Raw genomic sequence first — 24,573 nt, forward strand, 5'->3', positions numbered from 1 at the left:
TTTAAATTATAATTTAGACATCTAGAGATGGAGGAGCTGCTGTTTCTTAGCTTCCATTTATTTTCTTACACTTTCTTGCAGGTGAAGTAAAAACTACCCAGGACAGGAGAAGTGCCCTTCACTTGTTCCGACTCGGTGATGCCATGCTCAGAATTGTAAGGAGTAGATCTCGCCCATTGCTCCACCTCATGCGTTGCTGGAGCCTGGTGGCACCTCACTTGGTAGAGGTAGGAGTAGGGGAGAAAATGGGAATGTGTGTAACAAGTGGCAAAGCTGAAAAAGCTGGAGAAGGCTTGATAGCTCTTAAAATGTGTATCAACCCTCAACGTTGTCAAATCTGGTTACACTCCTGTTGGTGTACTGTATGTAATGTGTCATATTGTGATACTGTCACTGAGAAGTGCACTTTGAAATGGACAGGGCCAGGGACAGTGTGTTGGATTTTTGCAATATGATACTTCCCATATGTCTGTGGTGAAAAAACATGAAACCACCCTAGGAGGCTACAAGTTACTCCTCCATGTACCTATTTTTCCACTCAAGATCTGCATCCTTTCAAGTCTTCCCATAAAAGGATTTTCCCTCATAAAGCCAGCTGAACTGGGAAGATGGTGACACTTTTCCCTTTTCCTTCCTTGTGAACCCTGGTTAGTGGCATCCCAGTAGCAGCCACATAATGGATTTCAGTCATAACAAATGACCTTTCCTCAAGCAAACTTTCAGTCTTACCTGGTGAAATGCTGATGTCTTGACTTCTCAGAGCTTTTTGGTTTGTATTATTGGTATGAATAAACATGCAGTACTTTCTTTCTGTTGGTGAGGTATGTGGTGTCATCTGCACGGGTCTATTGGGAGGATGCTTCTCTGGAGTTTTAAGATGAGCTGTTCAGTAAATTGCTATAGCACTTCATTTCCTTGACTCAAGAAAATGTGTGGACTATTTTACAGCCGAGTTTCGACATTGGGGAGTGTCTTAGAGGGAACCCCTCTAAGTGAAGTAGAAAGAGCAGAGAATAGTCTTGTTGTATGCTTTAACAGCCCTTTATTTGAAAAGTGGTGTATCTCCTGCCTTTGGATGCCAGCCTGAGACCACCACAAAATACTCTTCGTGTTTTGACCACTTCTAAGTCTTTAAAGATACCAAGCCAGTTTACACTCAAGTACCTTCCCTGTTTTTGGGATGCAGGCCTGGTCAGTCTTTTTGGTTGACTTCAGCATGGATGAATCCCCATTACTAGGAAGGGGCAACATCAGGGAAGGGACAGAACTCAGTGTAAACTGCATAGTTGCTCAAAACAATAACTTTATATCCAGACTCACTGGTTTTTAATTTTTTAATAATTCTTCCAAAGTGAGAAAGTTCTCATCACTGTTAAGTTCCATAAATAGCCTAATAAAAAGTGACATTTGGTTATGCATAGATAGGTATGGTGAATATATGCAGAATCTATTTTTTGAAGGGAAAAAATGGTCAGATGGTAGAAACAAAAGATTTCATACAAGTTCTGTTCTGTGGGTTTTATTATCTATTTATTTTTAGCTCCATGCTTTTTGAACTGCCAGCAAACTTTCATGCATCTGTGGGACTTTAAGCAGCTCAGAGTCTCAGTCGTCTGTTTCCATGGCAGGACTCTCACATTTTCATTACAGTGGGGTCCTTAGTCACATGAAGCCATTTTTAGGGTTCAGCAACGTGAAATGTTTATTTCCCTTAAAATTGTCTCACTAAAAGTAATTTTTTTGCTTGGACAGACTCTGATACTTCTCCTTTCCCTGTAGGCTGCCTGTCATAAGGAGAGACACGTGTCTCGGAAGGCCGTCTCCTTCATCCATGACATCCTCACTGAAGTGCTGATGGACTGGAATGAGCCTTCTCATTTTCACTTTAATGAGGCGCTTTTCCGCCCCTTCGAGCGTATCATGCAACTAGAGCTGTGTGATGAGGATGTCCAGGACCAGGCAAGTCAGCCCTGATCAGCATGCCTGTATCTGGCCTACCATGCCCATAAGAATGATGGTCTCTGGAGCATACTTGGACCACTTGAGAGTGTTTCCCAAGTTCCTTTCAAATTATCATCTTCAAGGAACCAGGAGGTCCCTGCCTACCTAAGCCAGCATGTGGTAGAGCATAGAGACATTACACCTGGCTTTAAAGCAATTAAATAAAACTTTTCTGTTATCTAAAAAATTATAAATTAGTCTAGACTGACACAGTGAAATCTAGGAATGTGTTTAAAGCCATCCCCATTCCTTCTGAAAGTCAATCTATGTATCAGTTCTGGCTTTTGGTTTTATTCTTTTAACCTCTCCTCCACTGCCTGCAGGTGGTCACCTCTATAGGAGAGTTGGTGGAAATGTGTTCTGCCCAGATTCAGTCAGGATGGAGACCACTGTTCAGTGCTCTGGAAACAGTTCACAGCAGCAGCAAGTCAGAGGTTAAAGAGTACCTTGTAGGAGAATACTCTATGGGTAAGGACTTACTGCACTGACTGTTTCATATGTGCTTTTGTTTCCTGGTCATATTCCTTGGGGACAATAACTAACTCAAAATACTCAAATACCCTACCTGAACAGTGACACTGAGCAGTGGTACTGCAATGTTCTATGACTGTACTGAAGAAATTTGGTTTATTAGTTGTGGTGGGAGGGAAAACAGAGATGCTGTTCTGACTTTTTATCCTCTAGATTCTGGCAAATATGTAGAATGAGAAGTGCTTCAAACCTAGTTGAATATTTTAGAGCAAAACAGTAGTACAGGAGTACTGAGCTTGGCTGCACCCTTGTCATTGTCCTGCTAGAGAAAGGAAAGCACACTGTATACAACCACCCTGTTTCATGTGGACTATCTCTTACTATGTGAAACATACTGCTTTTATACATCAGGGTAAGTGTGATAAGCTAGGCAAGTGCTTGTCCAGGAACTTAATCACAAGGCTTCAAATTGTTAGCAGTACTACAAACCATGTTTGCAGTAGGAATTATTCTGCATCCCTCCCAGAGATGTTTGCTTTTATGGAAACTGGGTAATATGGGCAAATCACTTTAATATGTCCTTTTTGCCTCATTATAAGGTATTTTTAACTGTTACAAGTCATGTGTGAGGCATATGGTTTGCCTCCTAAAATTTATCTTTCGGATCTGTTATGATCGATGGCAAAATGCAAGTGTATACAGCTTTCAAAGCCTGATAATCTGCTTAGGAAAACCAAGTCTGTTTTGTCACTGTATCAGAACAGTCTGAATAGTTTTCTGTGTGACTGCTGTCATCTTGACAGTTACCAAGGACTAAACCAGAAATCCCCACGAAACAGAAGGGTGAGCTACTGAGCTGAGTTGGAGGAGCTCAAACCTGCTCTTACCATATGGACAGTGATAAGCTGACCTTTTCCATAGGTAAGGAAAAAGGAGGAGTCTGGAAAGACAGCTTGCCTCAGGAGGCATATGAGCATATGAGGTTTTACTTCTAAGATTATTAGAGCATTTCTGTCTCTGCCTGGAATAGAAGAAGTTCTACAGATTCACTTAAATTATTGAAAAGCTGTTGGAAAAATCATCTGTATGAGGGATGGGGAAGAAGTCTCATCTTGTTACTTCCACAGGGAAACGCCAGGCCCCTGTGTTTGATGTCTTTGAAGCATTTCTAAACACAGACAGCATCCAGGTCTTTGCCAATGCCGCCACCAGTTATATTATGTGCCTTATGAAGTTTGTCAAAGGACTGGGTAAATATTTTTATTTCCATTTTATCCTAATAAGTCATGATATGTCAAACTTGATCCTGCAGAAGAGAGTTCACCTATGTAATTCACAGTATGGTAGGGAAGAGAGAGGCATGAAACTGAGTGCAGAATGCTTTCAAAAAATAAAATCAAGACCAAGGGATTATTTGAGAAGCATTTTAATGCTATCAATACTTCAAGTTGTTACAGCAGCAAAGAAAGATGCATCTAACTATTAAATGTCTGCTTCATTTGACCTTAATTTGCATGAGGATTTGCTTATTTTTATTTAAATAATTAAAAAACCAACAACATAAAAAACAAACCCAGAATATTGCAGAAATATTGCATTGTGCATTGACAGCATGGATTCTCTTCAAAAGAACAGGATATGTTTTACGTTCAGCAGTGAAAGCCACATGGCTTCTTTCTACCCTTGCCCACCTCAGCAGCGTGGTTTGACACGAGTGCTGCAAACCCGCTGAATCTTCAGTGTGATCATGAGCAGTGCAACTAACAATCCTCTGTCCCCATAGTTAGTATTTTCCTTGTGTTACCGAGGGCAGCAGAGAGCAGGCGTGTCAAGTCAAGGCAACCCTGCAGAGTAATTGTGGTGCTTCACCAGACTTCAGAACTGAGACAAATGGTGTTGAGTCATTCTGCTCCCATGATCATGTTCCCTGGCTTCCCCTGATCATTGGAATTTGACACTTTGCATTGAACTGTGGGAATGATAATTTTTTCCTTATGTAGATTGTGAAATTTCTGATAAGTGATAAAATGGGGCTTTTTTTTTATATACATATTAATTCACAGAGGTATCTAGATCTGTAAGTGACTCCCTTTGATTTAAATGAAGCACTAGCAGATCTAGTCTTTGATGTTACGCTTGTCTTATTTCACCATCGATTTGAACAGGGGCAGTATTCAACTTGTGATGACAGACCAGAATTGTAATTATTACTGCAAAAGAAAAACAAGCTTCTATGTCCAGTACCAGCAGAGGGAACTCATGTTCCTTCTGGAGAACTTAAAAGAACTTAAGCATTTCTTTAGGTTTCTTACTTTCATGAGATAAGTCTGTCCCCTTTATGGTTACATGCCAAAAAGCAAGATTTTTTTTTCTAAATTAAAGGTAGTAGTACTATGGGATACTTCAGTACTGAGCAGTAACAAATATACTACCATTTATGTGCATTTGAACATAAAACTAAAGGATTCAAACTTCACTGGCTGACTTGGCTGATCTCAGTAGACAAGACTTTAAAACTAGAAAAGACTTAAAATACCTTATGGACGGATTAAGTAAGGGCATAGAAAAAAACAAATCTAGTGAAAGGAGAATAAAGTAGGATTTAATAAAATGTTTTAATATTTATCTTGTGCGTTTTATGAAAGGAATGGCTTTTAAGGCAATGATGTGTTAATGTATTTAGGCATTTAGTAAAGGTTCACATTTGGCACTGAATGGGAAGTAGTTGGCTAAACTGGAAAGATGGTTATGAGCCAAGTATTCTGGAGTGGGCAGAACATTGGCTGAGAGGAGGAAAACAGACTGTATAGACAGGAAAAGTGCTGGAGTGAATGGAGTTATCCAGGGAGGAGCTCTGCAACAGGACGCCTTGCAGCTGATCTGCTTATTTAATACACTTAGTGAAGCCGACCTAAAAGTAGGAGTCTGCTGGTGCCACAGGGTTAGTAATGCCTGTGATGCTGAGACACTGGAGCCTGAGGATATCACACAGTTGAAACTTTGAGACCTTGACACCTGAATTAGACAGCAGAAGGAAATATTGTAGCACAAAATATATTGTAAAATTATTGTATTTAAGGAGTAAATAAACTAAAAGGAAGAATTTGTGATAGAAGAATTTTCCAGGGCAGTGGGGTGCAAATGAATAAAAAAAAAAAAGAGTATATTAATTGAGCAAAGGATGAGTATGAGCAAGTAATTTATACATCCATGGGAAAAAGCAGAGTGGAGTCAATAGGACAGATGAATACAAGACATTATTATAAGAACTCCTAAAGACTCTAATTAGAAATTATTAAACAGGCATGTATTTATTAAAGCGTTTATTAATATAAAAGTCTTTGTATAAACTGTGACCAGTATTACTATATTGTTTGTATGAGAATCTGGTTGTCGTCTAATAAGATCAAACAAAGGATGTTTTCTGGATTCTGTTCAGACATTAGGGCACAACTGAATAAGAAAGGAAAACTAATTCTGTGTTTGTTTCTCTTGTTTTGTTCTTCCCAATGCTGCCTTTCCTATCCTCAGGGGAAGTAGATTGTAAGGAGATGGGTGACTGCGTGCCAGGATCAGGATCTGTGTCTACAGACTTGTGCCTTCCTGCGCTTGATTATCTCAGGAGATGTTCTCAGGTATGCAGAATAATCAGGTACAGGCACTAACTGAGCCTAGGAAGCGGCTCTGACCTCCGGGCTTTGCAGCAATGGTTACACAGTTTGCATGAACACAACAGAATCTGTGGAAAGATGGTAATAACCTGCACTGCCAGATGGAGAGTGGCGATCTGGAGGAATCTCATACCTTCTAGGCCAGCTAACAGTGGGAAGACCGAGGAGATAACACTCAGACCCAAAGGGCACATGGGAAAACGTGAATGTTCAAAACCTAGTAGTAATTCAAATTTCCGTTAATTCTTGTTTAAACAGTTACTGTAAACAGTGTTGGGAATGAAGAAGGAAAAAAACCCAACCCTGAAAATTCTCAGATCTTAAGAAGAGCAACAGGTTGCACCCTTTAAAATGCAGCAGCAGCTTATCTGTACAATGAAAACATATCTGAAGCTGAGGGCAAATCTCTTACCATCAGAATGTTGGCATGTTTCCTGTAATCTCCTTGCACACTGCACAGATTATTATGCAGCGTTATTAGGACTTTTTTTGTCTGACTTTATAATGTTTTATTTCTGTCGTACCTGCGGGTCTTTCTGTTGGACCCAGGCCATGTTTTTTCTGGGTACAAAACAAATGCATAACAAAGGATATCATCATAGCTGAAAGAACTTAATATGTAAACTCTGACATAACAGGTGGATTCAATACACAGTCTGAGGGGAGAAGGAAAGAATAAGTCAGTTCAGAACAGTAAACAGCAGACATATCAAACTATACTTGCTATCTTGTTCACCTCAAAAAAATTTAGTGAATATCTATGTGTATATCTCATGTATGTGATACATACAGTGTATAGATAGAACATGGCTTTTCCTCATCCTTACAAACTCCACAGCGAGGCAGAAATATTTTCTCCTCTTTAAAAGAAGTAGCCATTTTTATCTTGTTATACCATTTAACCTGTCAGTAGAAGTGGAAAAGGAATGTCTGAAAAGAAATCCTGTCTGTATATTGCAAATACATGGTTTACTTTTAAAAGGCCTGATAAAATACTGATACTATCCCAGCTATAGCACAATTCTGCGTCGTTTGTATCTGTTGTGTAATGGACAACCCAGGCAATGAAGCTCTGAAGTAAAGCTGTACAGGTCTTTTTATCAGTATTTACTTAGTCCTTCAGAGCTCCAAAATATTCTGTGTACAGACAGTGGACCTTCTTAGGTCATAGGTGCAATTGGTAAGTAGTAACTTCTGTCATTCACAAATGAGGAGGGAGCACACTCCCTTCTCAAAATGTGTTACTTAAATTGCTTTTCTCCCTCTCTTTCTCCCCCCCAACCTCTTATTTGTCAACGAACAAAAGACTTCTGGTTTCTAGTTGTGTTTTTCATTTACGCTATTGCTAGATGAACAGAACAGACGCTGACGTCATGCTGCTCTCATAGATTTTTCTCTTTTCTTTTCTTTTCTTTTCTTTTCTTTTCTTTTCTTTTCTTTTCTTTTCTTTTCTTTTCTTTTCTTTTCTTTTCTTTTCTTTTCTTTTCTTTTTTCTTTTCTTTTTTCTTTTCTTTTCTTTTCTTTTTTCTTTTCTTTTCTTTTCTTTTTTCTTTTCTTTTCTTTTCTTTTTTCTTTTCTTTTCTTTTCTTTTCTCTTTTCTTTTCTTTTCTTTTCACTTCACATACCTCTGTTGTATGTGACAGCTTTTACAAGCTTTCTCATGTATATTTATCTTTTTCATTCTTTTTCCCTCTCTTTCCTCGCACCACCACTGCAGTTGTTAGCCAAAATCTATACAATGCCCTTGAAGCCCATCTTCCTCAGCGGCCGGCTGGTTAACTTGTCCCGAAGAGTGCAGGAGCAGTCAGCCAGCAGTGAGGATGGGATTGAGTGCATCCTTGCTGACTTTGATGATGACACTGGTAAGTGCACTGAAAGCAGTAAATGCAGAGTTAATCAACTGCTTCTTCCACATGTCACTGTAAATTCTGCCAACTGCTGAAAGCAAAAAGGAGGGAGGAAACTTTATAGTGTATTGTCTCTCTGTTGTCTGCACACACATGCACACACAGAGCTTGGAAGTTCAAGGCACATCATCTTCTTTGTTAAAAGATAAGAGCTCGTATATGAGAAAAATAGAATCCCTCTCTTGGGACAAGATAATAATATTTTAATTATCCTGACATTCATAATACAACCAGCATGTATTTCTGAGAGCTAACACAAAAATACTTTCTAAACCACAGCCAGTACAGCAGTGAAAACTTTTTAAGGGTGGTATTGGCAGACCTGCCTTTTACAGAAAAAAATCAGTGTTGAGCTAGAGTTTAGAAAGCTAAAGAATACTTGTTTAAATATGTTTCCAAATGTATGGCTGTTGAACTAAACTGTGTGTTTCTGAAGTCCATAAAAAGCACTATGACCTCCAGAAAAATAAGCAGCATTTGTCTCCTGATTATGTATGTGGCTTATATGGGTTATGGATTAATCAGATGTTTGATGGACTGGATCTATGTGGAGCCAAGCAGTAGAGGAATGCAGCCTTGCTGCCTCTGGACTCGTGACAGCCCTTCAGAGCAGTACAGTCACTTTTGAATATCTGAACTACTGAGCTGTTTGACCTGGCTGCCTCTGTGAAGAGCCAGCTCCAACCAGGCAGAAAGTAGGCTGACTCCAGTGCATTTCCTTCATGTGCATCACCAGAGTGACTCTTGGTACCTACTTTTATTGAGGCTTCTTCCATCACATGGATTGTCCTGTTCCACTGCTACCCTGGATAAAGGAAAGAAAAGCTGCTCTCTGAAAAAAGAAAACTATGAGTCCTAGTTAAAAAACAAACAAAACAAAGCACAGTCCTTTTACTTTCTTCTTTCTATGTTTGTGGGGTTTTTTTCCTCTCTGGAAATTTTAGGATGTTCACCTGGGATGTGGGAGACCCAACTCTGCTTTGAGTCAGGTCTGGGACTTGACCTCGAGTCTCCCCACCTCAGGTGAGCACCACTTGCCTACCGTTCTGAAGTGGCTCTGCCTGTCACTGTCCTGCTTGCCGTGAATAGAAGTGCCACCCTGCAGCAAAAAAGCCCTGATTTGGTTCTTGTCAGAGCTTAGCACTGAAGCTTTCACCCAATTTTTATTTAGCTGGTAGCAGTATTAGAACATTGCTAGGCAAACCGACATGACTAAGACAGAAGACTCTAGTGCTGAAAGTCAGTACCAAGATGGGACAAAATGTTTTAGCCTACTTTGCCATATGGTGGTGCAGAGCATTTTCACAGTGTATTTGATTCCATGCCAAACTCATCAAGAGGGTGTTTCTAAAAGATTCTCAGTTCTTCCAGATTTGAAGATAACCAGATTTTGTGCTGACTGATTTGTGATGTTTCCTAATCTAGAAACATCATTAAGGTCTATATGACTCCAAACAATGTCACCTGCCCTATATATAATACTGCCCTATGACAGTGGTGTGAATAAATAACCAACCTAGTTACTGAGCAGTGATTTCACTTGACTCTCAGGGAGACTCTTGCAGTCAACAAATGCAGTGCATCTTAAACAAAGTTCCATTGCAGCCTTTTTTATTGCTTTTGAAACATAATTGGCCAGCAAGCATCATGCAGATACAGACTCACATCAGCAGGGCTACCAGTGGCACAGAAGGTGAGCTTATTAGTGAACCAAAGTAAAATCCATTTTAGCATAATGAACCCATTGCCTTTTAAGAAGACTTAGCTCAAGAATAATGCTATACATTGTGGTATTATTATGAGTGTAATATGCAAGATCTTTGTAGCCATTCATAATATCATGGTATTTAAGTACTAGAAATTACTTCAGTGATCTGTGAAAAATTCAAGGGCAGCAATTCCTAACCATCTTCAAAATTGTATTGAAGGCTAGTTGTATTCTGTAATCTTTTGGGGATACATGTTTGCTGATGTAGATAAGAACTTGCAGTACTGCCTGTGTCTTAACTGCTGTTCTGGTCGTTGGTAAGCTCTGCCATATCCACATTTAATACTCTTTTATCTGTGACCTCTTAACAGCTAAAGATAACATGGAAGGCAGCCTGATGACAGATGCTTCATGAGACATTATTACTGATCAATTCTGGGTACCAAATAGAGCCAGTTAAATTATGGCTAGTCACCTTAGGATCCTTACCTAAAAGCATAACCTAAATGAGTACAATCCATTCTTGGCAGCACTTGCAATGGTAGTGTAAAATGTCCCACTTAAAAAAAAAAATAATTTAAAAACACAAGGTTAAACGAGTGGACTAGGGAGAGTAGTAAACTAAGAAGGAAGACCAGAATAAGGTGTATGTAGAGGAGGAAGGATCAGTCAAAGCACAAACTTAATAAGAAGGGAAGAAAAAGGAAACCATAATTTCAAAAACTGCCCACAACCATTACACAGCAACAGTGAACATACAGGAACCCACGATCTTGAAGTTAATTAGCTTCTTAGCCTCCATCACTTTCTGAGGGCAAGTTCTACCTGTGGTCAATGCAGTATCTCACTCCCAGTTTTTAATGTTTGTTTCCTTACTTGTAGGCCTTATCAATGTCTGGATTATTCTGCTGGAAGAATTAACAACTGCCATATCCAACTGTCCCCGTCAGCACCAGCCTCCTACTTTGGATCTGCTCTTTGAATTGCTGAGGGACGTTGCCAAGACACCTGGTAATGAAAGGGTTTGATTCAGTGTGGAGTTAGTAGAGCCCTGGCCCAAACCTCTTAGCATCCTGAACCACTTCTGCGAAGTGTGTTACTCATGCTAGAGCTGCACAGAGACATTCTCAAGTAGGCAGGGATTTTCTTAGAGCGTGATCTGTTGTTGCAGTTAGTGCATTGTTCTACGTTGCCAAAAAGCATCGTGTAAGAGTATGTTGAACATACTCTTATCTTGATTGCACAAATAAAGAGGTGCAGTAGTCTGTCAATGTCCTAGCTACAGAAAATGTTTGCCTGGTGTCTGGGAAATGGAAAAATAAAATTATGCAGTCCTGTAGACCTGCTGGGAAAGACAGCAGGTGAACAGTTGGCTAAATGTTCATATACTGCCTCACAACTAGATCCAAAACTGCTTACTCCTTTCATCCAACAAAAATGTTTCAGAGTCTGCTGTCTTCAGCATCACCCCCAACCTCAAGCTTGGAACAACTTAACAAATTTACTATGCATGTAGGCTTTGTAACCAAAAATATACAACCATCATTGTGTTTATTTTAAGGCCCAGGTTTTGGCATTTATGCAGTTGTACATCTTCTTCTTCCCACGATGTCTCTCTGGCTCCATCGCAGCCATGGTGACCATTCTTACTGGGATGTGGCATCTGCTAATTTCAAGCATGCCATTGGCCTTTCCTGTGAACTTGCAGTGGAGCACATTCAAAATTTCATACACTCAGGTATGTCGTAGTACTGTCACATCTACTGACAGTCATCAGTGGCACGTTAGTGAATAGCTACTTGGGGAGATGGTTTCGTTGCTTTTTGGTTGCTCAAGTATAAAATAAGAGGAGGAAGGTTAAAATTTTCTATTTGTTTGGGTTTTATTTCTTTCTTAGGGTTTAGAATTATGGAAAAAAATAACTTCTGAGGGACCTATGTTGTCTAGCCTCCTGCTCAGAGCAGGACTATCTTTAAAATTAAATCATCACAGTCTGTACTGTATTTTCCAAAAGAAGGTACTAAGACTTTGATCATAAGGAACTAGAATATCAGAAACAGGATCTAAACAGAATTTCTCCAGTACGAGTTAAGTCCAGACATTTTATAGTGTTAACATCAAAAGGATTGATCTTATTTCAGTTTGATGTAATGCATGTTTTAAAATTGAACTCTAGTGATTGATAGCTACATAAAAGTAATTTGGTTTTGCAATGTCTCTGAATAGCAATAAGTGTAGCAAGACTGTTTAATTATAACAAAAAGGCAATGATGTTAAAACCAGCCTGTGTCTTTTTGTTATAGATATTGGTTATGAAAATATGATCAATACCATGCTGAAAGATCTTTTCAAGTTGCTGGTAGCCTGTGTAGCAGAACCAACAGAAATTATTTCCAGAGTTGGCTGCTCTTGTATCAGGTAACACTGTTTACTCTGTTAACGTATTACAAAAAAGATGTCTTTATATTTTTTAAGAGCTTGTGGACTGACGAGTTTGGCTAACATCTTGGAAGAAGTCTATAATATATCTCTCTTGTTATTTGAATAATGAATTTTAGACTTACTAACCTTTTCTTTCTGTTTTCGGTCTGCTTCAGAACCTGTGATTTTAGGCATTACTCTGTGTGATTCCCATAAAAAGCACTTGTACATTACTTATATGCAATTAGTCAATTAATCCTTAAGAAAAATAATCAAGGGTCTTTCTGTTGGAATTCACAGGTCTTTAGAATTAATACTTTTCGCAGTCTTCAGGTTATTACAGTCATCATCAAAATAAGCACTATGTTATATAGTTACACAATGTGTGGTTCTCGTCCTGGCAAGATGACTACTTAAAGAGGAAAAGCAAAGGGAAAAAAGAGTCAAAACTATACTGTAATTACAAAATACAATTACACTATAGTATCCACTATAGTGTAATTACAAAAGTAGGTCAGGGTAACAAGTGAGGAGATTGGATATCATTAGTTAGCTACTGAAGTAGGCCTGTTGTTCGGTTTCCAGCCTTCTCCTGTTACAGGTAAGAATTGTCTAGTTCCTTCTTGACCATGGGAACGTTTTCCTGTGTCCTTCCAGGTATGTGTTAGTGACAGCAGGGCCTGTTTTTACTGAAGAGATGTGGAGGCTTGCGTGTTGTGCCTTGCAGGATGCATTCTCTGCCACTCTGGAGCCAGTAAAGGTATACTACCTTTTCACTGACAGTCAAAATGTAATCACACTAGTTATAGACTGATTAAGTTTTGGCAGGTTGCTTTTGCTTTTTCAGAAAAGCTTTTGGGTACAGAGCCAGGAAAAGAAGCATAAGGATTATGTGGTACCTTTTGTTATTTGTACATAATGAAAGGTGTTGGATCAACCATGGAGATTGAAAACAGTTTTTCTAAACATGTACAGACACCACTAGTTGCTAACAGTCCAGGCATTTTAAATTGCTCTGCAAGTATGAAATTAGAAGACTTAAGGAGGTGAAAACTTACCTTTTAATCCATTTCTTCCTCTGGGCTTGCTAAAACTAGACAGAAGACAAAATTTCCTACTTGATCCTGTAGCTGCATGCTTCACATAGATTATTTTTCAACTCACTATTGTTCACGTAACAAAAAATTCTGTTAAGTCATCACAGGCCAGAGCACGTAAGAAGCTATAATGCCTTTGCATCAGATACATCAGATACTAAATAGCAGGTGATCGCCTGATGGTAATGGGACAGATTACTGAATCTTGTGTTACACATAAACAGGCTGGACAATGCTACAGTGGCTTCATTTAACGCACAGTGAAAGTCTGATGTTGTGTCTCTCTATAGAACCTGTTGGGCTATTTCCACAGTGGTTCTGAAAGCTTTAGTGGAGATGCCTGTGAAGTGAAGGTGGCAGCCCCCTCCCTCTCGCCAAGTGCTGAAGCTGAATACTGGAGAATCAGAGCCATGGCACAGCAGGTACTGACTGACATTTCAAGGCAAGTCAGAGAGCCTTTGAAATTTGGGGCTTTTCTTTATGAAAGTACATCTTTATCACCACCTTCCTCACAAACCCTATGGGCAAAGACTTCCTCGTCACCAGACTAACATTTATTTGTCTAACAGTAATATTCAGAAAAAGTAATAAAAACTAGGGGGGAGGGGGAAAGGAACTTAAAACTGTCCCCCTGTAAGTAGGAATTAGGAATGCCTAGGGTGGGGGAAGATACAAAGGTACCTGAGGAGGACTGACAATAATCCTGTTGTGTAAATGGCAACCGTAGCGTACATCAGTGGAAATGTTTCTGATAGTGAAAGGGAAATAGTGTCATTATGAATCCTCATCTAGGATGTCTTGTACATTTCTGATTTCTCTGTTAAAAAATTTATCAGTTGAAAGGACAAAAATGCAGTGGAACAGAGACTGTGATATGAAACTAGAAAAACAAAGTTTGTTTAACCTATTAAAGCAGAGATTGAAAAGTAATTATTTTTTCTCCATAAATACATTGGTGTAGATTGCAGAGAAGAAAAAGCATTACTGAGAAGTAGAGGATAATGCTGGCATTGAACAAATTATTTAAAACTCACCACTAACTCCTAATCAGCAGAACAAGCTTGGAGACAACCTTCTCGGGGTCCTTCTGACTGCAATGGAGCTTGTTCATTTTATGAAAGTGGTTATATGAAACAAGTTCCTTAAAATACAGCAGACTGAACTTAATGACCTGCAGGGTACCATAAAATGGTAAATACTGTATGGCAGTTTCAGCATGGGAAAGCAGCTGGATTAAAAGAGCCAACAGATGTTTGGTGTCAATTTGACTTGATTAATCATACCCTGATGCTGCTTGAAAATCTGAGACACGCAGGCCAGAATTTGTGATCACAAATAATGTGGCAGTGGCAGACTCTGAATAGAAAAAATGTTTTAAATTAAGTTTTAAAGACACAGAACTCAAGAAGCAGGGAATGTGGCATTTATACTTTTCTTGTAGGCCCTATCAGTGACACTCCCTGAGTCACCCTCAATGGGGATTTGACACAACTACTAAGCTACAAAGCAAAGCTACAGCAACTGACAGCTGTTTACCCATTTCCCACCCAAAGAATTGCAAGTTGGGTGTCTGTTGTCTGTCTGTAGCTGAAAATAATCCTGTCAACAACCAACCTTTCTAGGTACAACAGGCTAACTATGCAAATAGGTCCTTGTCTCCACTATACGTGATATTTTCTGACAGTAGCATACAGACAACAGAAAGCTTGTTTTGGCTTTTGGTATTATTCCTTACACAAGTTCAAAGAAAAAGATGTCTGTTCTTTGCCCAGTGCTCTGCTGGGTGTCTGGAGGGTAGCCCCATGGCTCTGAGGCTGTTTTACCAAGCCAGCATTCTTCAGGGAAGATCTGCCTGGGAGGACACCTTGCATTCTCTCCATCACTGTAAAATAAGTCATCATAACAGATCTTTCACGATGCACCATCCCCAAGGACCCAGCGCAAGTGCTAAACTGATTGTTTCATGTAACTTGCTGTTTACTAGGTCTTCATGCTGGAAACTCAGTGCTCCCCAAAGACTCCCAGCAACAAGGAAGGGTTTGAACATGCCCAGTCGTGCGTACTCATCATTGACCTGCCACCAGATAAGAAACCAAATGGGCATACCCAGAGAAGGTAAAATGTCTTCTCAGGAAAGTACTGTGTCATTAAAAGCAAGATAAAAATACTGTTCAGCTGGCAGAGATGTGAACAGAGCCTGGCAAACCACGCTTCTCCATAGGTCTCGTCAAAAAAATGAAATACACCGATCAAATACAAACTAGGTTTTGTGACACAGGGCACAACAGTTTGCCACTATCTGCTCTCCAGATGTTCCCATGATCTTACACTGGTGAGCAGGGATGTGCAAGAGCTGTTAAGTTATAGACAAGCCTGTGTCTGGGTTTATAATGTGGCCCTTAGAAAGCTAAATAAGGAAAACACTTCTAATAGATAGTAAAAGTTGGTAGGTTACAAATGCCTGAGGGATACACAAAGCCTTCAAGTAGAGGAAATGGAGATGCAATTAGGAAAAGAATTGTCATAGGAAATACTGGGAAAATCTTTCCAATATTGCGATTCTTTTTGATAAGAAGTAGAGTTAAAAATATCAGTTTGAAGAAAGCTTTGGAAGTACTTTCAATTTTTTAATTATACCTAGCAAATGAAATAATACCTGCTTCTCTAATGGGCTTTTAAATTCAGTATTACTGGATTAAGAGGGTACAAAAAGTTAATGGATAAACTGGAGCAACATAAATTGAAGAGACCACATCCAAAGCTGCAAAAGTGTCAGTCTATTGATCTAGGGAACATTGGTTTTGCTTGGCACTTCCTTTTTGTGGAAGTTCTTCTATACATTACCACCTCAGAAACTCATGCATTTGCATGACAATCTGATCCTGTCAAAGAATATTTCTTTTTGCTTGCACTTGGTTGTTTAAACAACTGCTGTACCATCGACAGGGCCAAGAGTTAGAGTTCTGCATTCAGGGTTTGTGTTTGTATTGCAAGGTATGTAATATATGGCATGACATTGTCTTTTACTAGGTTACCTGCAGGTTACCTGCTTCTGTACCACTTCAGGTGTTGTCATTCAAAACTGAACTATTGCTTGCAACAAGGAGCCAGAATGTGATGGTCCTTGTGAATGGACAGGAAGAAAGACCATGCACGATGTCTCTGTTCTTACGCAGCTGTAGAGGAGTTTCCCCGAAGAGCAGGTGCTCTGTTGCTTTGCCTTCAGAGAACAGGGCCCTGCACAGAGACAAAGAAGGGTTGAGATAACAGCATAAACGCTTCCTTCTTGGGAAAATCTCTGCCTTATCCACAGGGTTGCAGAGCATTCTTGTTACAATGAATGCGAAGCATAAGAGTTGGGGTACTTCCCTCTCATGGCACATAAAGCCATGGTGGTCTAACAGGCTACATTCATAAAGGTAGCGTGGATCTTGCTTATTGTTAAACAAATAAATAAATGAAACTTGCAGTTAATACAAACTCTGAATGCTCTCACATTGCGCTTTGTCTAAACAACTACAAAAAGTGTATATGCTGATAGGCAAATATTACCCCAGCAATGCTCATTTTTCACCAAAACAGGGCTCGAAAGTTGACTGTGCCACTGTTTCTCATATTATTTGCTACGGCAGTGCAGTAATATGCCAGTCTTGCATGCTAGTGACTGTGGCCTTTCAAAAGTTTTACTTTAACCTTAGTGGGTTTTCTCTTCTCCCTTTTTGCTTTTGTTTCCTTAATGCTGCATTGTTTCACAGGAAGCTGGGGTAAGGAAGCTTTTCTTCTTCCTAAAAAGTAATAATATATTTCAGTTTGAAACTTTGGGCAGAATAAGAAAATACTATCCTTAACCAGCTTTGGCATTGTGTGTTTTCACCTAGAGCTCTCTATTAGTTTCTTTTGGAATCAAGCAGTACTTTAAACTGTCCTTGGAAATTGACTTTTTGGCTATTACGAGGAAAAGCAGGTCTGCATTCTGATCCTGCTTTTGGAACAGGATTAGTCTCTTGAAATCAATGCAAGCAGTCATTTAACTTTATACATGCTCTTAAAAGCTTTTCTGAGTCAGAGCCTCTAATGAGTTTTGCAGCTGAAGATTCCCCATAAAGAGTTCCAATGTGTGTATTAATCATCAAGATTTCAGCACTGTCAGATAAGACTATTGAATTTTACTGGTGTATCAGCACTGATAGCTGTGTCATCGTAAGCAAACTGACATAGGTAAATTAACCCTAGAAGCATAGTTTTGTCTGGCCTATGGCTTCTACATGGCCAAGCATATGGTAGTCCATCAAAAGTCTTGGGACCTGGGTGGTTTTGTTCTGTTTTTAATCAGGACCATTTGTGTGCATTTTAAGTCAATTAACAAAATTTTGAGAGTAAAAAAAATTCAGAAAAATGCATATTTTAAAGTGTTGGTTTCTCAAAAAAAACCCAGACTTTTTGTTTTGGTGTTTTGAAAACACTTCTGAAAGTTGTTTAATGATAGTAGAACAATTTTTTTAACAAAAAAATTAAAGGTCTACAACTGAACAACTCATGTTACATGAAGGTTTCATTTGACTTAGACCTAAAACTTCATTATTGCAAGCAAACTGAAAAAAATCTCTTCCTCACTAGCCAGCAGTGCTAATTAAATTGAGCCATCATAGTTCCCTAAATCAAAACAAGTATTACTATGTATACCAGAGCATCAGCCCCATTAAAACATTGCTGCTGCAATTCTGTGCAAAGACTTTTTTTCAAATACTTTAAGTTAGGTTTTACAATTTGTATTTTTAAATCCATGAGACATGAAACAACAATCCTGTCCAGCCTTTCTTCTTCGCCTCCCATACTATAAGTCTCTCAGTGTTAAGCACTGGGGAATGACGTGAAAACTTTGGCTGGAGGACTCTGCCATTCCTGGGTTCCCTGTACAAACTAAAAACCAGTGAGATCTAGACCAGATCACAGCATCTCTCTAACAGGAGCACAGCTAAGACTCACCCAGCGATGTGTGTGAGAAACAGGGTTAGGAACAGATACGTCTATGTTAGGCTCTCAGTATTTAATTGGGAGTCTTAAGAGCAGAGAAAAGTTCCTTCAGCAAGACTTAAGCTTCTTTGCTGGTATTTCTGTAGATTTGTTGTTGTTGGTTGGCTCTTTGTGTATTATTTTTAAGAAGTGCTCCTGCCACTTGTGGAAATGGAAACCCAGTTATAAACTAGTTTTGGTCTCAGTTTGTCATGGTAAAGTTAAGATTGGCTGAAATAGCAGTGGAAGAATTTTAAGGATATTTCAACTTAGCCAAATAGTCAAGGACCAGTGGCAGATGTGCTGCATAATTTGTGTGCAAACAAATCCCTCAGTTACAGCAGGCTGAAATATTGAGAGTACTTGCAGCTGCCATGAAATTGAAACACTGAATATTTAATCCCCCAATATTAAACATCTCTCAACAAAAGGACAAAGATTATAATAGAGCTTTGTTTCAATACCACCTCTGCACAAGTGCCACTAGTGTTCTTGCTGTGGACAGTTACTTTTCTTAACCACTGAAAGTGTCTTCCCTTCTAGGAAAGTATTTGAAAGAGTAGCTGAAAGACCATTCTAGACAACTTAATCTTCCTCCACTTTTTTGTAACAAGGCTGTGAGAATTTGGCCTTTCATTTGCATCCTTCTTGTTAGATTCTGAAATATGGAGTATTCTTGTACCTCTATTAAAAGCACAATGCACCATTTTTATTTTATTTTTTTCCTTCCCATGCTTGGTTTACCAAGTATTCCTTTCAGGACGATAGTGGTGAGCTTACTGTCCCACCAAGTACTGCTCCAGAATTTATATGACATCTTACTGGAAGAATTTGTGAAAGGCCCTTCTAACTTGGAGGAGAAAATGACAATACAACTTCTGGAAAACAAGCTGGCTGGTTTTCTCAGGTACATCTCCATGCAAAACCTGGCTGTCATCTTTGACTTGCTGCTGGACTCCTATAGAACAGCCAGAGAGTTTGACACCAGACCAGGGTTGAAGTGTTTGCTGAAAAAAGTGTCTGGCATCAGTGGAGCTGCCAACTTGTATCGCCAGTCAGCAATGAGCTTCAACATCTACTTCCATGCTTTGATTTGTGCAATCCTGACAAACCAGGAGCACATCACTGCAGAGCAAGTGAAAAAGATCCTCTTTGAAGATGATGAGAGGAGCACAGACTCGTCACAGCAGTGTTCTTCAGAAGATGAAGATATTTTTGAAGAAACTGCCCAGGTCAGTCCCCCACGAGGGAAGGAGAAGAGGCAGTGGAGGGCTCGAATACCATCTCTGAGTGTACAGCCCATCAGCAATGCAGACTGGGGATGGCTGATCAAGCGGCTTCATAAGCTCTGTATGGAACTGTGCAACAACTACATCCAGATGTATCTGGACCTGGAGAATAATGTGGAGGAGCCTCCAGTGTTCAAAAGTGACCCTTTCTTCATTTTACCATCCTTTCACTCAGAAACCTCCACCCCATCAACCGGAGGGCAATCTGGGAAGGACACCCCATCGGAAGATGACCGGAGTCAAATCAGGGACCAACTGGGAGATAGCCTGATGTCCCGAGGCGGGAGCGGAGAAATGTTGCTGCTACCCTCACCCCTAAGTCCTAAACCAGAGAAAAAGGAGCAAACCAGGAAAAAAGAATGGTGGGAAAGTGCTGGCAACAAGATCTACACCATAGCCACTGACAAGACGATCTCTAAGCTGATGACAGAATACAAGAAAAGAAAGCAGCAACAGACCATGACATCCTTCACCAAAGAGGTCAAAGTGGAAAAGAAAGCGGAGCTCCTGGGTGCAAGAGGGCCAGACTCACCCATACTCCAGCGGCCACAACATCTTATAGATCAAGGTCAGATGAGGCATTCATTCAGTGCTGGTCCAGAGATCCTGAGACAAGAGAAGAGACCACGCTCAGGATCCACAGTCAGCTCCCTGAATATATCTGTCAGGGATGCCGAGGCCCAGATACAGGTAGGACATACTTGTAGAATGCTAGTAATAATCACAATCAGTAAAAAGGCACCTATAAATATTTTTTCTACAGCTTTTATTATAATGATTATAATCTCTTCATTAAATGTCTTCATTACATAAAGAAGTCACCATGATGAGGACTGAGTATTTTAGCAGCTGGCACTGATAAAAACCTGATTCTGTCCTGTCAAAAGAAAAGTCAGTCTTGAGGGAAGTGCTGTGAAGCAGTACAGCTTTCAAGAGTGCTTCTGTGACTGGGGCCAAAGCTGCACTTCGTCCTGAGAGTTAACAGCCTGCAGTGAACTCACTGCTTACTGCTAAGGGCTTTAGGCCCCCTAAGGCTTTTGAAAATGTCATGCTCCTTGTCACAGTGCTTTTGTACTCAGTAAGGGTTTTTTTGTTAATTCCACAGCAGAAATAGTGGGCTCTGTTGCTTATCAGAAATTTCCTGCTTGCATGTCCAAGTGAACACATCAGTGAAAGCATGAAGTCTTTGTTCACTGTGGGATGAAATAAATAGAAGGTGATGAAGGGTGAGCATGATACCTGCACTACAAAGTCAAACAATGACTTACAGTACTGAATGTGAATTAAGAGGGCAGCGTGAACATTAAATTAATATGCTGGCATAACTCAGTCCTCTTCATGAGGCTACAGCCACCAGATACCTTATTTTCCATCTTAACGAGTCGGCTTATCTATTTGGAAAGATCTTCTAAAGAGCCTTCTTTTGTATCCAATTTGTTCATAGGCATGGACCAACATGGTGTTGACAGTCCTCAACCAGATTCAGGCCCTGCCAGACCAAACTTTCACAGCCCTGCAGCCAGCAGTGTTCCCCTGCATCAGCCAGCTGACCTGCCACGTGACGGACATCCGCGTCCGCCAGGCCGTGCGGGAATGGCTGGGAAGAGTGGGCCGAGTTTATGACATCATCATTTAAACCCAGCTATGCTCTGTTGCAAAGGGGAGAAGACATCCAAGGTATACAGCAAAGAAGTATCTGGAGTCCAGTAACTGCCTATTTGTTGGTGATAAATTAAGAATCAATGAGCTTGTTGATGTACATCCTCTATCCACTTGAGACTGTGTGTCCCTCACTCACACTAGCAAAGGAGGCAAAGCATGAGTGTGTCCAGGGAGGGCTGGAATGGCCCCAGAACCCAGAAACTGCCAGTAAATCAGGTTGGTACCCAAGGGGTGGGTGATTCATTTCAGTAGTCTTCATTTTATTTCAAATTTGCAACAGTGGGAGCCACAATAAACTGCAGCGGAACTTCCACACTTGCAATTAGCTGTGAACACAACTGTCATTTGGGTGTCAAACCAGGCCAGTAAGCCTACGTAACTTCAAAAGAATAAATAAATAAAAGTCAGGAAAAAGGTGGGGCTGTAGGACAGGCAAAAAGGTGACATGTGTTAAGCGTTACTTTTTTTCCCTTCTGAAATTAGCATGAGAGAAGAAAGCTAAATGAAGATTATTGTAGTAACTACATGCCTCACTCACTAGAGAAGGTGGGAATTTATTTTGCTCTGAGAAGAGCCTTTGCTCTTGCATTTAGGGTAGCTAATAAGTGACTATTATTGTATCCCAGGTCTAAAACTGGTGAACCAAGCACAGACTATTCATCCTTTCATTGCTCTTGTGGAGTATTGCTTGATGAAAAATGGCACTGTCAGGCTGTCTCTCTGCACTCTACCCTGGCTGCCTCTTCAGCTGTGCCTACAGCTGATAATTTTTCCACATGTCTAATTCCCCCTAAGGGCAACAGGGAAGTTTGTTTTGCTGTTTCCTGTGGAGCTGGGGGGGAAGACACCACAGAGGAAACACCAGGATGTGCCAGTATCCAGCATTCAACTAAACAGAGACCAAGTGTTCCAGTTTAAGCAACGCAGCAGCTACGTTAGCTTATGCTTCTACTGGAAACGTGTATGTTTGCTTATCCAGAGCTGCTGTAGCCAGGAACACCCTTATCACCTTTGGCAAACTTTGCCTATCACTCCACATTGAGCTGAATCAAGATGGAAGATGGTCTGAAAGGAAGGTAGCTTTGCTGTTTCCTTCCCAGATCTTGCCTGCTGCTGTAAACTGAAGGGGACAGATCCTCGTGGAGGTATATCCCCCTCTGCCCTATAGGGACTGCTACAAGTTGCTGATGTTATTAAGGAGGAGGAGAAGGGGAAGGATTGACTGCTGTGTTGTCAGATACATGTGTGGTGCTGTTCACGCGGGATAGCAAAGGGTTACCTTGTTCACATGTCACGGCCTTTGGGACATTCCATCTCATACTCCCATACTACAGAATTTGTTGATTAGAAGTTGAAATAATTTGTTGAAAATAAGTTAATCAACTTAAGAGTGACCCGTTAATGATGTTCTCCCAAAGCTTTAAAATGTGCACACTAACTAAATATACAGCTTTAGTCCCTGCTCCAAAGCATCCTCAAACATCTTTTTATATCAGGCCTGGATTTTGCACGACTGACACCTTTTAACATCTTAAACGTAGAAGAGCAGGGGGGAGCCAAGAAGCTCCACTGAACAGCCATCACCCAAGCTGCTGTGTTTACAGAGTGTCTGCCATTCTCCTCCTGCCTTTTCGCTCCACTGCCTGCTTCCCATTTGGCACCAGCTACACTTGTGTAGAGAATATTTGTCCCATAACTTTCTGTAGTGTCAGTCACACTGTTTCCCTTTCTTTCAAAACATCCCTCTGTTAAATTGTTTCAAGGACATAAAAAATTCCTTCCACCTACACTGACTTTATAAATGAGAAATTTATCAATGTTATCAATTATCAGTTTCCCCCAACAGTTTTAATACTTCCTTGGGGACAGGTGACATTAGCCCTCAAGATGTGGGAGAGTAGTGGCATGGTTTGATTTCTGTTGCTATGTCTTAGACCAACCCCCCTTAGATAGAGTAAGGGGTGGTTATATTTTTTGTTAAAGTTTTTTATTGGGCATCTATACAGAACTGCTTTTAAAGCAGTACATTAATTAGGCAGCAACTGAAATCAGAATAATGAACTGTATGCAAAACACCAAACCCTGCTGTTTTTCACGATACATGCATTGAATGGTTGCACATCCTTGCTGTACTAATCTAAAACTAAAGCAAATTCCTAAACTATGTTGGAGGAGTAAAATTGGTAACAGTACCAATGGACTCACTCAGGACTCCAGAAGAGGGCCTAGTATCTAAGAAACACTGTGGTTATGTGTTGTGGCTGCAATACAAAAATCTAAAGCTCTAGGGATGACAATACCACCTCCATTCCCCTCCTCAAGCCCATGTGTAGTGTTATTTGATTAGCTACTATCTTGACCCAAAATATAATTTAATTTCAACTTTTTATGCTACAAATATCAAACAAGAAATGAGTAGGAGTAAATTTGCTGTACTGCCATTGCCCTGTTTAAACTTTGCTCTCCAAATTACGCACTAAGTGCCCATTGTCACCCTCTGTTTATTAACACCCCTCCATAAGACATCATAAGTAACTTTGAGTAATTCCAGAAATGTAATTTAAAAGGATGGGGGTGGAGGATGAAGAAATCTTTAAAGTGGCAAGCTTTACATAAGCAAAGTTTAACGTGCTGTTCTTCCTTTTCCCTGTACATAAAATGGTAAGCAGGGTGGGAGAGCAGCCTGTGGCCGTTTCAGGAACCATTAATCTGAGATGCAGAAGTTTTCTGATGCACCTCCAAAATATAAATAAATAAATGAATGAATGGAGCCGGTTCCTCAGATTCTCAGCTATTTTTTTTTTGCTAGTTTAGCCATAGACATCAGCAAGCCTCAAAGCAGTACAAGAGAAAACATGTGAAGTCACTGTTTCATAGACCTGTACAGGCTATTTCATGTATAATTTGGGCTTAAGGCTGCCAGTGCTCCCTTCAGGCCTCACAAAGCGAGCTCTTAGCTCACAGGAGTCTGCCAGAACCAGCCCAGGAAAAAGATCCTGTCCTGAGCTGCAGAAGGGGCCTCCCCAGCTCCGACCACCCTGAAAATGTCCAGCTGTACCCCACTACAGCAACTTTTCAGCTTTCCACTTGTCAGTGGGCAAGCACCTCAGTTAGTAGCACAAGTTGCCCTTGTATCCACACATACATACATATGTCTTTCTTAGATAAGCCATTCAAATCCTTACTTATAGCCCCATAACAATGCAAGAGTCACCACCACTATCTCTTTCATGTCTTTAAGATGTTAAGACACAGATTTAATACTCTCCTAGAGATAAACACTCACGTGAGATATAACTGATTTAATTTAGCATCTAGAAACTATTATTAGGG

General features: G+C 40.2%; 1 protein-coding gene across 1 annotated transcript in view; it reads left to right on the top strand.

The window, feature by feature from the left end:
- Nucleotides 1–21,214, top strand: part of KIAA1244 (KIAA1244 ortholog) — a gene marked incomplete at its 5' end in the record, with an annotated part of 52,713 nt that extends 31,499 nt beyond the window's left edge. The window contains 14 exons of the mRNA XM_010182129.1: nucleotides 82–227; nucleotides 1,780–1,959; nucleotides 2,325–2,469; nucleotides 3,600–3,722; nucleotides 6,004–6,107; nucleotides 7,861–8,005; nucleotides 10,641–10,769; nucleotides 11,320–11,496; nucleotides 12,062–12,176; nucleotides 12,837–12,939; nucleotides 13,567–13,698; nucleotides 15,261–15,391; nucleotides 19,038–20,268; nucleotides 21,023–21,214. Coding sequence (XP_010180431.1) covers nucleotides 82–227; nucleotides 1,780–1,959; nucleotides 2,325–2,469; nucleotides 3,600–3,722; nucleotides 6,004–6,107; nucleotides 7,861–8,005; nucleotides 10,641–10,769; nucleotides 11,320–11,496; nucleotides 12,062–12,176; nucleotides 12,837–12,939; nucleotides 13,567–13,698; nucleotides 15,261–15,391; nucleotides 19,038–20,268; nucleotides 21,023–21,214 — 3,053 coding nt within the window. The remainder of the gene's footprint in view (nucleotides 1–81; nucleotides 228–1,779; nucleotides 1,960–2,324; nucleotides 2,470–3,599; nucleotides 3,723–6,003; nucleotides 6,108–7,860; nucleotides 8,006–10,640; nucleotides 10,770–11,319; nucleotides 11,497–12,061; nucleotides 12,177–12,836; nucleotides 12,940–13,566; nucleotides 13,699–15,260; nucleotides 15,392–19,037; nucleotides 20,269–21,022) is intronic.
- Nucleotides 21,215–24,573: the final 3,359 nt, after the last annotated feature.

The sequence above is a fragment of the Mesitornis unicolor genome, unplaced genomic scaffold, assembly GCF_000695765.1.
Source record: "Mesitornis unicolor isolate BGI_N332 unplaced genomic scaffold, ASM69576v1 scaffold45803, whole genome shotgun sequence".
In the NCBI taxonomy this organism is placed as follows: domain Eukaryota; kingdom Metazoa; phylum Chordata; class Aves; order Mesitornithiformes; family Mesitornithidae; genus Mesitornis; species Mesitornis unicolor.